This window comes from Silurus meridionalis, chromosome 8, assembly GCF_014805685.1.
Source record: "Silurus meridionalis isolate SWU-2019-XX chromosome 8, ASM1480568v1, whole genome shotgun sequence".
Lineage (NCBI taxonomy): Eukaryota > Metazoa > Chordata > Actinopteri > Siluriformes > Siluridae > Silurus > Silurus meridionalis.
Window position 1 is genome coordinate 16424962 of NC_060891.1, and position 15973 is coordinate 16440934.

Below are 15973 nucleotides of genomic sequence, written 5' to 3' on the forward strand. Positions count from 1 at the left end.
CTCCTCTGTGTGAGCTGTTATTATAGAAAACAATAATGTATTCGTTATGCGCATTGATATTTGTTTGTTATATTACAGCTGAAACTACTTTGTTATTAGGAAATAATGAAGATTTTATGACGGATCAGATTAGAGCATTAAACTGTGCACGTAATATTGTTTTGAAAGCAAACAGAAGTGTTTCCAGTCTGTTACAATTGAACGCTTTAAGTTTATTGCAGTAGAAATGTCAATTTATGTGTCTTTTCTGTGAGCCTGCTGATCAAATACGGTTATTATTGCTGGTGAAGTGATAAACAGTTGTGTTGTGCGAGGTGACCCTGTCCGGGATACACGTAGGAACATGAATAACTTTATTTATAATGATTAGCTGATCACTTCCGGTCATGCGCAAAAGACTTAAAAAAAAAAAAAAAAAAGATTTGTTATAATAAATAAAACGTCTCCCTCTTCTGGACGGAGAAAAATCGTGAGGAACCAAACGTTTTTTTTTTTTTATTTACTCCAGATGATTCACTAAACGTTTGGTTGTCGCGTTAAATGTATTAATCACAATTAAGTTTAGACCCAATTAGTGAATCTGCGCAAGTGCTGTTCATTAATTAACTTAAAAACAATTCAGCTTTGTTTTAGATAGTTTACAATTTGCAAAACGCGACTACCTGCTTCACTTTTTTTGGGTTCATTCACAATCCCTAATGGATCTGGAGAGAAATGGATGAAGATGCATCGCTTGAGACCTACTTTGACCAGTCAATTGCTGTATGTTAAAATCTTGTGGTGCATACAGAAATGGTTTGCATCTTCTTAAAAAAATGCATACTCTAAATGATTGCACACTTCCACCAGGGTTCTTCTGAGTACATGTTTGGAGGGGATTTGGAAGGCCCGCCACAGCTTCAGGATCCCTCTTTCCTCTCCTCTTCCATCTCCAACCAACAGAAAGATGAGGATGATGATCTGGACCTGAGCTTTCTACCTGATGAGCTAAACGTTCAGGATGAAGGAGAGAACACAGGAGTGGGTCTTACAGAGGACAGTGGTGTTTATCTGGACTGTTCAACTGCAAGACCTGAAGCAGACACTGAAGTTAATACGAGGCAGCCTGCAGCCTCCCCCTTCTGCAACCTCCCCATGACACCCATGACACCCATGACCCCAGTGGCTCCTGTGGCAGAAAGTTCAGGAATCATCCCACAATTACAGTAAGATATTTTTTGGAATAACAGATATCTGTTCAACAGTTTTAAAACTATGAAATGATGCTTCTACTTCACTGCAGTAAACAGTCTGAAACAAAGATATTGCATTGTTGTAGTATTTGTGGTAATGCTGTATTTGTCTTTTACCTTAAAAAATAAATGCAGTGATATTTAATACTCACTTCAGATACATACCAAGAACAGAACAGAACAGTAAATATATGTTAAGGTGCACAGCTTTGCTACATGCACTTCTGCATGTAAAATGACAGCAGATTTGATATCACATCAGTTTATCAGTTTTATAGGTTGCCCAGTCTTTATATTAAAGTCTACAGTACATGATGACAACATGATTACTGGTCAAGAGAGGAAAAAAATTGTTTGTGTCCCTTTGCTGCTGTTGCTCACTCCAAAAATTCTAGAAAATTTATTAATATTCAGGTCTGTTGGGTCAGAATTAGAAAGAATACATCAAAAGTCTACACAATAATTATATATATATATATATATATATATATATATATATATATATATATATATATATATATATATATGTGTCCCTTTGCTGTTGTTGCTCACTCAACACAAAATGTTCTTCCATAATTCGCTTGTAGTAGCTTTTTCCACCAGAGTAAGTAAAATTTCAAGATCTTACATTCAGCAGCTTTAAATATGGAGGAATGTTCTATATTTGGCTGTAAAGAAGAAAATGGCTTGTGGTCTGTAAGGGTAAACGAGAATACAGGGTGTGCTTGGCACTGGTATAGGACAGCGATGCATTTTTTTCCTGGTATTTGAACATGTATCAGTAGGCTGTGTGCTTAAATTTAAATAAAATGCTAGATTTTGTTCACATATTAATCTGTATTTGGTTGTGTACAGGAATATAGTGTCCACAGTAAACCTGGCATGTCCTCTAGACCTGAAAGCAATTGCCCTTCAAGCTCGAAATGCTGAGTACAATCCAAAGGTATGTCTAATTTAAATTTGTGACACAGGGGCTACATGTCATTAGACATGTGGTGCCTTCAGCTTTCATTCCCTGATGAATCTGAGATTAAAGAGAGGAAAAATCATGCTCTTCTATAGCGCTTTGCTGCTGTAATTATGCGGATCCGTGAACCCAGGACCACTGCCCTTATCTTCAGCTCAGGAAAAATGGTCTGCACTGGCGCAAAGAGGTTAGCAAGTTTTATCTTTAAAATCATATATAATAAATGCAGTAATTGGCTGTGTGACATTATGGTGCAGTGTAGTTAGTTGTTTATGGGGAGCCTGATACTGAATGCTCTGTTCCAATGCACTATTTGTTGTTTGATTAAGGTTTATCTTTTTTCCCACCAGTGAGGAGCAGTCTCGCCTTGCTGCAAGGAAGTATGCCCGGGTGGTACAGAAGCTTGGCTTCCCAGCCAAATTTCTTGACTTCAAGATCCAGAACATGGTCGGCAGTTGTGATGTGTGTTTCCCCATACGGTTGGAAGGCCTGGTTCTGACTCACCAACAGTTCAGCAGGTTTGTCCAAATAACTGGTCATGTTTTAAATCTTAATGCAATTTCATTTCTGTATGGTAACTATGATATGTTATTGTTCAAGCTATGAACCTGAATTGTTTCCTGGTTTGATCTACCGAATGGTGAAGCCACGGATTGTCCTCCTGATATTTGTGTCTGGAAAGGTTGTTCTTACAGGTACAGTGTGGTCCTCTATTTATAATCATGTTTAGCTTTGATCATTTTATTTATCCTTTAAATAAATTTGTAGAGCACATTTCCCCAAATAGACCTCAACATTTAATTGCAAAAGCATCAATCAAAAAGTTTTTTGTTGTTTGTTTTCTCTTTGTAAATCTAGGTGCAAAAGATCGCTCTGAAATATATGAAGCTTTTGAGAATATCTACCCAATTCTGAAAGGATTCAGGAAACAGTGAAAAACGAGCACTTCTACGTTTTATTGAGTTCTGATATGTCAATATATAAGGTGACTGTTTAAAAATCTAATTTTATTGAAAGTGATTCTTTAGGATTTAGCTTGAATCAAACCTTTGTTAATGGATATTTAATTTGCAAACATTGTGCATGCTATTTAGATGTGTTTCTGTCACTGTGATTACTATTTGAGTGGTGAGAGGTAAATGTTTTGTTAATATATTTTTCTACATAGTAAACTGAACTCTAAAGGTCTGATTTTCTGAGAACTGGTTCTGATTTTCATACTGGAAAAATGTTACAATAATTCATGTTGTTTCAGAGCCTCTGCGCATGTCGTGTTTGCTCGCCTAATGTTCCCTTGTTTTTCACAGCTTGTTCTCTAGGCCCACCAACGCCCAGTTATATGAAAGAATGCTCCTCTAGCATTTTCTCCCAAGTTAGCAATATGAAAACAGTTTTTCTTTTTCATGCATCACTTAAAAAAATCCCAAAACAATAATTTTTTGTTAGATTTACTAATCGTGTTCATTCCACGTGGTCTAATTGAGACATTTTAACACACTTGAAAACTTGATGATAGTTCCTCACAATATGGCACAAAATAATAACAATCAGATTAAAATTTGAGCCGCCGCTTAACCGTTTCACAAAGTTGGAAGCACATAATTGTGTTGGAGGTCTCTGTATGATGTAGCATTACAAATATAATCCCTTAAGTGGAACCAGGAGGCCCAAACCTGTTCCAACAAGACAATATTCCTGTTTACGCAGCGAGATCCATGTTGATGTTTGCCAAGGTTGGAGTGGGAAAACCTGAGTGTCCTGCACACAGCCCTGACCCTGAGCCTGGAGGCACTTGAGCACTGACTACCTTCAGGGTGAACTGGAATGCTGTACGCACCCTAGTGCCTGATGTCCCTTAACACTACCTTTCAGAAGAGTTGTGTTAATTATAACAGCAAAATAAAAGACTCTCTAAATCTTGAATGGGATTCTCAAAAAGCATTTACATGGGGTCAATGTACAGGTTTTTACCATAGTGAAATTTAGCCATATAGTCTATTATTATTGAGCTTGACTTTTGGCATAACTGCACACTTGTTTTTCATGGAAAATATGAGAAAGGCAAGACCAATGAATTTCTTTGCTATCCACTGAAATAAATTAAGGTTTGCGAGTAACAAGTAAATATGAGGCAATCAATCATTTATATATAGATGTGTTAAACAACTTAAAACATGGCACCTCACATGGGGATACCCAGGGTTCAAAGAAAGAGTAGCCAGTCAGAGCTTTTAATTGGATAATCAAGGTAACAGGGAACATCTAAGTAAAGAAATAAATAATATAAAATGCCAGTCACATGCTCCAATAATTGTAATAATTTAGAAATAGGGTTTAAATGCTCTAAAACGTAAATGTGATGTAAAGAAAGCTAAAATTCATCTTTTGAACTTTAAAACAATTTTTTGTTGTTCCAATTTGCTTGTTTTCTCGTCCATATTCTCTGCTGTGTTTCATATTGTGACTTTATTGTTTACATTCTCTATTTTGTCAGCCAGGTTTTGAGCGGGGTCGCGGCTAAACTTGTGCGCACGCGCGCTGACTGCAGGGCCTGTACACACGTGACTTGTACATAAACAAAGTGAGTCACGTGGTAAGGCTAGGGGAGAAGTGCAGCAGCTCCTGGGTTGAGTTGTTGTGTTGCTGTGACGTGTTGCGTAGAGTAGCGTAGACCAACTAGTGTTTTGTGTAGTTTTGTTGAGTCAGCCATAAGGTAAAGATTCAACGTCTTTAGCTGAGAATAAATCAAAGACGACGTGAACCGTGTTTTCACATCACGGTAGTACGGCACTGCAGATATGGTACTAACTTATTCAAGTGAAGCTCTGGAAGACATGATAAAGTATAAGACATACATAATCTGAACCGTTGATGAAAAGCATCTCCGTTTATTTCTATTTATTGTCACATGCACCGTCAATAATTAAAAAAAGATCAATAAATCTATGCAAAATAATTCTAACAGTTAAAATAATTTTGAACAACCAAATGATCAATCACATGATTTAATGGATGACATCAGACATACAGTGTACTGCCATTAGGAGATATAAAATTGAACAGACAATTGAGGCAAATGGTTACAGGACACAATCTGAACATGCTTTAAGCTGTTGTTAATTCATGTTTTAACATTACACACTCACCTCAAACTTCTGGGAAGTCTCACAAACCATTTCTTACTTCTTCCATAGCTTTAATTCATATCATGCTGCCCAACGCTAACATCAAATATTACCGTCAAAGCAGACAACTCATAATAAACAGAACCATGCACATGCTAAAAAATAATAGAAACTCACTGTAATAACCATAATACTATTTTTATTAATGCCTTTCTACTGTTACATGCACAATACATATGCAATGATCTTATCACCGTCCATGATAAGAGCTTCTTCTAGTTCAGTTTGTAATGACAAATTAGACTTTTGTTCTCGTTACCGCCACCTAGTGGACATAATTGTGTTTTGCATTAGGGATGAATGGTACCACCTATTCGTTTATTTATTTTTTTCGATTCAATAGCAAGTAATACTAATAAAGTATCAACCAGAAATCTTAGGTCTCTGTTGCTAATTCCAAACCGCCATTCCGGGACTATTAATATAATCTTGAGCCAATGCAATTCATTTTTTTGCATTATATTTATATTTTTTTATGCCATTGCTTTTGTTGTTGCGTTGAGTTTGTTGAGATCTGTGTGTTGTGGTGGACAGTGGGCTAAATTTTCCTTTATTTCAGTTACCTTGAAGGATTCAATCTTAACCGGTCCAGTCAAGACCTGCCTGGACCTACTTTAGCTGTGCATTAACTAAAAAATAATTACACTTCTTAGACCTTCTGTCAACCAAACTTAACAAAGTATTGCTCAGCGATGCAGTATAAACTTTGTTAAACAACGAGAAGTTTTTGAACCCTTTAGATTTAGTCATATATTACTTGGTGCATCAGCCACAAAACCTCCTCTGTGTAAGCTGTTATTATAGAAAACAATAATGTATTTGTTATGCGCATTGATATTTGTTTGTTATATTACAGCTGAAACTACTTTGTTATTTGGAAATAATGAAGATTTTATGACGGATCAGATTAGAGCATTAACCTGTGCACGAAATATTGTTTTGAAAGCAAACAGAAGTGTTTCCGGCTGTTACAATTGAACGCTTTAAGTTTATTGCAATAGAAATGTCAATTCATGCATCTTTTCTGTGAGCCTGCTGATCAAATACGGTTATTAATCCTGGTGAAGTGATAAACAGTTGTGTGGTGCGAGGTGACCCTGTCTGGGATACACGTAGGAACATGAATAACTTTAATTATAATGATTAGCTGATCACTTCCGGTCATGCGCAAAAGACTTTTAAAAAAAGATTTCAGTTATAATAAATAAAACGTCTCTCTCTTCTGGACGGAGAAAAATCGTGAGGAACCAACCGGTTATTTTTTTATTTTTTTACTCCAGATGATTCACTAGACCTTTGGTTGTTGCGTTAAATGTATTAGTCGAAATAAAGTTTAGACCCAATTAGTGAATCTGCGCAAGTGCTGTTCATTAATTAACTTAAAAACAATTCAGCTTTGTTTGAGATAGTTTCTAATTTGCACAACGCGACTATCTGCTTCACTTTTTTGGGTTCATTCACAATCCCTAATGGGTCTGGAGAGAAATGGATGAAGATCCATCGCTTGAGACCTACTTTGACCAGTCAATTGCTGTATGTTAAGATCTTGTGGTGCATAAAGAAATGGTTTGCATCTTCTTAAAAAAAATGCATACTCTAAATGGTTGCCCACTTTCACCAGGGTTCTTCTGAGTACATGTTTGGAGGGGATTTGGAAGGCCCACCACATCTTCAGGATCTCTCTTTCCTCTACTCTTCCATTTTCAACCAACAGAAAGTTTTGGATGAGGATCTGGACCTGAGCTTTCTACCTGATAAGCTAAATGTTCAGGATGAAGGGGGAGAGAACACAGGAGTGGGTCTTACAGAGGACAGTGGTGTTTATCTGGACTGTTCAACTGCAAGACTTCCTGAAGCAGACACTGAGTTTAATACGAGGCAGCCTGCAGCCTCCCCCTTCTGCAACCTCCCCATGATCCCCATGACACCCATGACCCCAGTGGCTCCTGTGGCAGAAAGTTCAGGAATCATCCCACAATTACAGTAAGATATTTTTTGGAATAACAGATATCTGTTCAACAGTTTTAAAACTAGGAAATTATGCTTCTACTTCACTGCAGTAAACAGTCTGAAACAAGGATATTGCATTGTTGTAGTACTTGTGGTAATGCTGTATTTGTCTTTTACCTTAAAAAATAAATGCAGTGATATTTAATACTCACTTCAGATACATACCAAGAACAGAACAGAACAGTAAATATATGTTAAGGTGCACAGCTTTGCTACATGCACTTCTGCATGTAAAATGACAGCAGATTTGATATCACATCAGTTTATCAGTTTTATAGTTTGTCAGTTGCCCAGTCTTTATATTAAAGTCTACAGTACATGAGGACAACATGATTACTGGTCAAGAGAGGAAAAAAATTGTTTGTGTCCCTTTGCTGTTGTTGCTCACTCCAAAAATTCTAGAAAATTAATTAATATTCAGGTCTGTTGGGTCAGAATTAGAAAGAATACATCAAAAGTCTACACAATTATTTTATATATATTTTTAATCTGACATATATAACAAATAATATCCCAAAAGTCCTCACTCATAAATAACTTCCAAACCCCATACTTCTTTATTCAATAGTATATCAGTACACCTTTGCCATCCTTAGTATCAAGTCATCCTCTTACTGTGCATAACACTATATTATCTGTGATGTAGCTGTAAATTATGACTGAATTTAAATTTGATTTAGAGTTATGAAGTTAATTGGTCAACGAAGCACAATCCATGTTACAAAATGTTTTTCCATAATTCGCTTGTAGTAGCTTTTTCCACCAGAGTAAGTAAAATTTTAAAATCTTACATTTAGCAGCTTTAAATATGGAGGAATGTTTTATACTTGGCTGTAAAAAAAAAAAAAAAAAAGCAAATGGCTTGTGGTCTGTAAGGGTAAACAGGAGAATACAGGGTGTGCTTGGCACTGGTATAGGACAGCGATGCAGTTTTATTTAATTTTTTTTTGCATTTTTCTAACTGTATTTTAAACTTTGTCATGTTTCTGACGTGCCCTTCTAGTTTCCTGGTATTTGAACATGTATCAGTAGGCTGTGTGCTTAAATTTAAATAGAATGCTAGATTTTGTTCACATATTAATCTGTATTTGGTTGTGTACAGGAATATAGTGTCCACAGTAAACCTGGCATGTCCTCTAGACCTGAAAGCCATTGCTCGTCAAGGTCGAAATGCTGAGTACAATCCAAAGGTATGTCTAATTTAAATCTGTGACAGAGGGGCTACATGTCATTAGATTTCCTCTGTAGTGCCTTCAGCTTTCATTCCCTGATGAATCTGAGATTAAAGATAGGAAAATAAAAGTGTTTCATAGGCAAAAATTTTTGCAATAGCAAAATGTAAATGTAATAAACACATTGAAGATGCTGCCTTCAGTATTGACAGCTCTTCCAATCATGCTCTTCTATAGCGCTTTGCTGCTGTAATTATGCGGATCCGTGAACCCAGGACCACTGCCCTTATCTTCAGCTCAGGAAAACTGGTCTGCACTGGTGCAAAGAGGTTAGCAAGTTTTATCTTCAAAATCATATATAATAAATGCAGTAATTGGCTGTGTGACATTATTGTGCAGTGTAGTTAGTTGTTTATGGTGAGCCTGATACTGAATGCTCTGTTCCAATGCATTATTTGTTGTTTGATTAAGGTTTATCTTCTTTCCCACCAGTGAGGAGCAGTCTCGCCTTGCTGCAAGGAAGTATGCCCGGGCGGTACAGAAGCTTGGCTTCCCAGCAAAATTTCTTGACTTCAAGATCCAGAACATGGTCGGCAGTTGTGATGTGTGTTTCCCCATACAGTTGGAAGACCTGGTTCTGACTCACCAACAGTTCAGCAGGTTTGTCCAAATAACTGGTCATGTTTTAAATCTTAATGCAATTTCATTTCTTTATGGTAACTATGATATGTTATTGTTCAAGCTATGAACCTGAATTGTTTCCTGGTTTGATCTACCGAATGGCGAAGCCACGGATTGTCCTCAAGATATTTGAGTCTGGAAAGGTTGTTCTTACAGGTACAGTGTGGTCCTCTATTTATAATCATGTTTAGCTTTGATCATTCTATTTATTCTTTAAATATATTTGTAGAGCACATTTCCCTAATAGACCTCAACATTTAATTGCAAAAGCATCAATCAAAAAGTGTTTTGTTTGTTTGTTTTCTCTTTGTAAATCTAGGTGCAAAAGATCGCTCTGAAATATATGAAGCTTTTGAGAATATCTACCCAATTCTGAAAGCATTTAGGAAACAGTGAAAACCGAGCACTTCTACTTTTTACTGAGTTCTGATATGTCAATATATAAGGTGACTGTTTATAAATCTAATTTTATTGAAAGTGATTCTTTAGGATTTAGCTTGAATAAAACCTTTGTTAATGGATATTTAATTTACAAACATTGTGCATGCTATTTAGATGTGTTTCTGTCACTGTGATTACTATTTGAGTGGTGAGAGGTAAATGTTTTGTTAATATATTTTTCTACATAGTAAACTGAACTCTAAAGGTCTGATTTTCTGAGAACTGGTTCTGATTTTCATACTGGAAAAATGTCACAATAATTCATGTTGTTTCAGAGCCTCTGCGCATGTCGTGTTTGCTCATCTAATGTTGTCTAATGTTTTTCACAGCTTGTTCTCTAGGCCCACCAACGCCCAGTTCTATGAAAGAATGCTCCTCTAGCATTTTCTCTCAAGTTAGCAATATGAAAACAGTTTTTCTTTTTCATGCATCATTAAAAAAAATCCCAAAACAAAATTTTTTTGCTAGATTTACTAACTGTGGTCATTCCACGTGGTCTAATTGAGACATTTTAACACACTTGATAGTTCTACACAATATGGCACAAAATGGTAACAATCAAATTTAAATTTGAGCCGCCACTTAACCGTTTCACAAAGTTGAAAGCACATAATTGTGTTGGAGGTCTCTGTATGATGTAGCATTACAAATATAATCCCTTGAGTGGAACCAGGAGGCCCAAACCTGTTCCAACAAGACAATACTCCTGTTTACGCAGCGAGATCCATGTTGACGTTTGCCAAGGTTGGAGTGGGAAAACCTGAGTGTCCTGCACACAGCCCTGACCCTGAGCCCGGAGGCACTTGAGCACTGACTACCCTCAGGGTGAACTGGAATGCTGTATGCACCCTAGTGCCTGATGTCCCTGATTCCTTCAGAAACACTACCTTTCAGAAGAGTTGTGTTAATTATAACAGCAAAATAAAAGCCACTCCAAATCTTGAATGGGATTCTCAAAAAGCATTTACATGGGGTCAATGTACAGGTTTTTACCATAGTGAAATTTAACCATATCATTGAGTTTGACTTTGGCATAACTGCACACTTGTTTTTCATTGAAAATATAAGAAAGGGAAGACCAATTAATTTCTTTGCTATCCACTAAAATAAATTAAGGTTTGCGAGTAAAAAGTAAATATGAGGCAATCAATCATTTATATATAGATGTGTTAAACAACTTAGAACATGGCACCTCACATGGGGATACCCAGGGCTCAAAGAAAGAGTAGCCAGTCAGTGCTTTTAATTGGATAATCAAGGTAACAGGGAACATCTAAGTAAAGAAATAAATAATAAAAAATGCCAGTCACATGCTCCAATAATTGTAATAATTTAGAAATAGGGTTTAAATGCTCTAAAACGTAAATGTGATGTAAAGAAAGCTAAAATTCATCTTTCGAACTTTGAAACAATTTTTTGTTGTTCCAATTTGCCTGCTCTCTAGTCCATATTCTCTGTTGTGTTTCATATTGTGACTTTATTGTTTACATTCTCTATTTTGTCAGCCAGGTTTTGAGCGGGGTCGCGGCTAAACTTGTGCGCACGCGCGCTGACTGCAGGGCCTGTACACACGTGACTTGTACATAAACAAATTGAGTCACGTGGTAAGGCTAGGGGAAGAAGCGCAGCAGCTCCTGGGTTGAGTTGTTGTGGCGTGTTGCGTTGAGTAGCGTAGACCAACTAGTGTTTTGTGTAGTTTCGTTGAGGCAGCCATGAGTTCCAGCTTCAGCGTCTGTAGCTGAGAATGAAGTCGAAGACGACGTGAACCGCGCTTTCACATTACGGTAGCACGGCACTGCAGCGTGTAAGCACCGGCGCTATGGCATGTCCCCCGGAGAGCGAAGTGCGGGTGGTCGGGCCCTGTGAGTCGGCCACTGAGGGGGCGAGAGCGCAGGCCCGAGCAACGAGACTACCGGATCAGCCTCTTCAGCCGGGGGCCGTGATCGTCTCTCCGGCCACAATGATGGTGGAGTCGGTGGACGATGCGGAGGGACTGTACGTAGCTGTGGAGAGATGTCCTCTGTGTAACACTGCGAGACGCAGGCTGACCTGTGCCCGGTGTATCCGAGCTGGAGACTTTGTCCACTTCGACGGCAAAAATCCTGAAAGGTGTGTTCTGGTTTATTCCTTCACATTTGAAACAAACAAACAGCCAAAATAGCTTTATTATTATTATTATTATTATTATTATTATTATTGTATCACCAGGACCCGGTTATCAGGAGCTTAGCTTTACAGTGTTATTTGCTAGCTCATGCTAACGACGAAGCGAAACAACAATGACGTTTCTGGCTGCTCCTCTTTTTTTTAGGCTTTAACAATGCACTTAATACAACAATGAATACTTATTACCTGTCTGAAATGTAAAAATGAACTTTATACTGTATTGTCAGCCTGCATTATCTTGACTCAGTTACTACCTAACCAGGTTAGCTGAGTCATAAAGTTAGCCGAGGATTTCAAGTTGAAATATTTTCTTGTTTGACTGCCCATGTCTGCCTTTCGTGCATAAATCGTGAATAAAAACAGATTAAATTAAAACTTGTGTGTTTTCAGATACACAGAGAAACTGGAACGCCTTCAGAAAATAAAGAAAGAAAATGAGATTATTCAGCAAAGGTAATGTTTCTGAGTCTCCTTGAGCCCATTTGTTGTTTATTATACATGTTTCAGGGGTGGTGTGTGATGCATGTTGGACAATTTATGGTGTGTAAGTTCTGTTTTCTTTTTTGATTTTTTTCTTGTTTTTTTTATACATGCAGAGTAATTAAAACCATGGACAAGAAGGTTCAAGCAGACCAGCTTGTACGTTTCACCAGAAATGTTTTTCTTTTTTTATACATATATACAGATAATATTTATATATGTTTTTTGAGCCTCACTCAACCAGTTGTGATTTTGTTTGTGGCAGAAGTGGAAGATTATGTCATGTAAGATGAAGATTGAGCAACTAAAAGAGGCAATCTGCAGTGGGAATGAAGAAGTGAAGAGTGGTGAGTGATTTATTTTCCCTCCCAAATATTCTTGGTGTTGAATATTTTTTTATATATAAATCCAATCAGAACCATCAGTTCCACCCAGCTTAGAAGTCGTGTTGATCAGGGTGGGGTTTTTTTTGTTTTTTTTTGGCAGGCATCACAATGACTTCTTTTTTCCCCCCTGCCTCTCTTTCTTAAGGTAAAGATGTGTTACTTCGCTCTCAGGAAGAAGGTCAAAGACTGCAGCGTCGTGCGAGTCGCCACCAAGAGAAGAGGGATAAGATTGAGCGTCATAACCGTCGCCTGAGTGAACTGTTAGAGAAAAGAAATAAAGAGCTACAAAACAGACTGGAGGCTCTGGCTGAGGTACGACGGGGTCACATCTGGGAACTCACCACCTACATCTTCCCCACACAGGAGGAGAAGCAGGGCAGCAGGTTTGAGTAATGAACTTTATTCTAATTCTTTGTCTGTTTTTTTTTTTTTTTTTTTTTTTTTTTGACAGACTATAAAAGCTCCACTGCTGGCACAAAATTAGCTTAGGCGTTTACCTTGCAGTAGAGGAATGTGATACTTCTCCACCCAAAATAGTTGTGCCTGAAGTGGATCGTTATGTTTTCAGTGTCCTGGCAGTAGCAAGCATCGACTTTATGCTTAGGAGACTTTTTAACTGGAGTTTCTGCTTTCCAGAGACCCGGCAGAAACTGCTGTAGCAGAGTACGACTTTGCTCTCACGTCCAGCACTGTAAGCGAGTTAGCTGAGGCCCGACGAACAACCTACATGTCTGGTCGTTGGATCTGGGACGATCAGAATGGAGAAACAAGTATCAGCATCACAGGGCCCCATGTCACACTACCCAGTAATGGAGACTGCTCAGCCTACTATAACTGGGTTGAAGAGAAAAGCACTAATCCTGGCCCAGGTATATTTTCTACTCACTCTCTCATTACACTTCCAGAACCAGCTCTTACTGCTGTAACTCAGATTGTTTGGCCATGTTTGTTTGCAATGGTTAGCAGATGATAATTGTGTTTTAATGCACAAAATGACCTTACATTTATCCAATGTCTTCTAGTTGAGGCCCATAGTTTATATAATGTCCATAATTTATAAATGTATATTTGTGATGTTATTGGCTGAAATTTATTTTTGTATATTATATATAGAGCTAGACCACATCACTCCGGCGCACACGATTAGCGCAGCCCTCTGCTATGCTACTCAACTTGTTAACATTCTTTCCCATATTTTGGATGTCAATCTGCCCAAGAAGTTGTGTAACAGGTAACATCATGTACAGAGTTCAGCTCGATCACTAAAATTTTGAATGCTTGTTATACAGATTGTTGTTTTTTTAAATTTTTTATGAGAAGTAATTTTCTTATGCCTAAAGATCACTTCCAGAAAGTTGCTGATGAATTTCCTGGTCTCTTTTTTAGTGAATTCTGTGGTGATAATTTGAGTCGCTACAGATTTACTCGTGCTGTTAACAAACTCAACACCAACATCTTGCATCTCTGCTTTTCCCAGGTGAAGCACGCACAATTATACTCAGAAAACGCTAACAATTGCTCTGACATTCTTATGATACCTGTTTTCTGTATCAATCTGTCCTCACAGCATGTAGACAGTGAGCTACTCCATCCACACCACACACTGAGGAATATCATGTTTCTGGTCTCGCCTGAGAACAAGAACCTTGGCAGGTAAGAATGAATATTTTGACTAGGGGAAAAGTCTTGAAGCATTTACAACGCCAGAGTGACACCACCACAAACTCTGCACACACGCTACCATGTGTGATTGCTGTGCTGATCCATCACCCAATTATCATCTCCCCCCTGGTGGTCCAGTGTCGGTTCATTTATGTTGTTTGTTTGTGTATGACTGGACTCATCATACGATGTCCCAGATCTGAGTTTTCTATGGTCCTAAACCATTAGCCAACACATTATACAGACACATGAAAATGATTTCAAACATTGTAAAAGGGTCAAGTACTGAATATTTCAATTCCAGGGCAAACCTTTGCTACATCAAACACTGGAAAAAATCCAGGAGAAAATGGTAGTGAAATACTGATGTCTTTTTCAGCACCTTCAGTTCAAGCCATCTCAGGTTTATTGTGAGCCTTGATGAGCAGTGTTTAGTTTTAAAATTAAATGTAAAAATAATACTTGTTACTAACTTCTGCATGCAGAAGGTATAGTTTTTATTATTACAAATTTAAATGTCATGAATGGATCCCTGAATGTCCAAACCTTTTTGAAATGCCTTTGCCATTGTGCATCGTACACAGATTAGTAATGCTAATGTGTTTCATTCCCTTTGCACAGGACTGGACCTTTTGAAGTAAGTGCAGACTTGGAGGACTCTATGGAATTTCTGGAGCCTGAGTTATCGTGTGCTGCAGAGGAGAGTGGAGATGAAGCGGTAACAGATGATGAGACAGATTTGGGCACAGACTGGGAAACTGTCCCTAGCCCCCGATTCTGTGACATCCCTTCTCAGCCTATGGAGCTGTCTCAGAGCACAGCCATGCAGGTCTCACAGCCAGCAGGAAACGCAGGAGGCATGATCTCCTCTGCTGCTGCCTCAGTCACCTCTTGGTTTCGTGCCTACACTGGCCAGCGCTGAGGCCAGGCTCGAATGTTAAGACTGCTGTAGCTATGCAAACAAACTATTTGTCTCTCCATCTTTTCTCAAATCTTATTAGCAAAAGTGGTTTTGTGACTGTCACTTTTGATTGCATGTCAAGAAGGAGTATGTGAAAGGGAGGAAAAGAATGGCATTTGTAATGTTTATAAAAAAAAAAAAAAAAGTTGAAATAGGATCTGGTGAAATGTTTTGTTCTAAAGAAAACGCCTGACCTTTGTAGCTCATGCACACTGTAGGATGCTCACCCTATCCATTCAGCAACGTTTCTTTTTACTCCTTTTAACTTGGATATATTAGGGTGAAATAATAATCCTTTAGGAAGAAGGTTCTTTATGAATTAATAGCATGATGCACTATGTTTCACTTTAATGGGCTTGAAGGAAACATTTTGTTTATTGACGATTACACCAATCCAGAATACCATTTTAAAACAGACTCAGTACTGGTGTTCTACAGAGTGAGTGCTGGCTTCAGTTTGCTCAAAGTGCACCTTTTCACCAGCTATTTAAAACCCCTGTTTCTATTTGGAAATGTGTTGTGTTTCAGTTTATGAATAAACAACTGATTTGTACTTAATTTTTTTGATTGTGTTCAGGTCAAACACTAGGATTATATACATTACATCAATACTACTCCTCCTTATCACCC

At 37.9% G+C, this 15973-nt stretch overlaps 3 protein-coding genes across 10 annotated transcripts; all 3 read left to right on the plus strand.

The window, feature by feature from the left end:
* The first annotated feature begins 467 nt into the window (after positions 1-467).
* tbpl2 (TATA box binding protein like 2) lies at positions 468-11198 on the plus strand. Of its 6 annotated transcripts, none has more exons than XR_006926782.1 (8): positions 468-762; positions 850-1205; positions 2088-2175; positions 2295-2386; positions 2550-2717; positions 2800-2894; positions 3058-3184; positions 10407-11198. XR_006926782.1 is itself a non-coding variant. In XM_046856661.1 (7 exons), the coding sequence occupies exons 1-7, from the start codon at positions 715-717 to the stop codon at positions 3132-3134; spliced, it is 924 nt and encodes a 307-aa protein (XP_046712617.1). In that variant the 5' UTR covers positions 468-714; the 3' UTR covers positions 3135-3390. The 6 variants fall into 6 exon arrangements, 1 of the variants encoding a protein (XP_046712617.1); XR_006926784.1 differs by lacking the exon at positions 10407-11198 and adding an exon at positions 7006-7090; XR_006926781.1 differs by lacking the exon at positions 10407-11198 and adding an exon at positions 3907-4122.
* On the plus strand, positions 4660-10144 carry LOC124390611 (TATA box-binding protein-like 2). Of its 2 annotated transcripts, none has more exons than XM_046856660.1 (8): positions 4660-5000; positions 7006-7367; positions 8497-8584; positions 8804-8895; positions 9059-9226; positions 9309-9403; positions 9567-9693; positions 10018-10144. In XM_046856660.1, the coding sequence occupies exons 1-7, from the start codon at positions 4998-5000 to the stop codon at positions 9641-9643; spliced, it is 885 nt and encodes a 294-aa protein (XP_046712616.1). In that variant the 5' UTR covers positions 4660-4997; the 3' UTR covers positions 9644-9693; positions 10018-10144. The 2 variants fall into 2 exon arrangements, with proteins under 2 accessions (XP_046712616.1, XP_046712615.1); XM_046856659.1 differs by lacking the exon at positions 4660-5000 and adding an exon at positions 6863-6917.
* Positions 11199-11336: 138 nt separating the features above from the next.
* On the plus strand, positions 11337-15901 carry atg14 (autophagy related 14). 2 transcript variants are annotated; one of them, XM_046856655.1, is made up of 10 exons: positions 11337-11797; positions 12245-12307; positions 12451-12493; positions 12600-12681; positions 12866-13109; positions 13357-13589; positions 13834-13951; positions 14107-14197; positions 14288-14373; positions 15004-15901. In XM_046856655.1, exons 1-10 carry the CDS (start codon positions 11508-11510, stop codon positions 15302-15304), a joined length of 1551 nt encoding a protein of 516 aa, XP_046712611.1. In that variant the 5' UTR covers positions 11337-11507; the 3' UTR covers positions 15305-15901. The 2 variants fall into 2 exon arrangements, with proteins under 2 accessions (XP_046712611.1, XP_046712612.1); XM_046856656.1 differs by having other exon boundaries at positions 12866-13103.
* Positions 15902-15973: the final 72 nt, after the last annotated feature.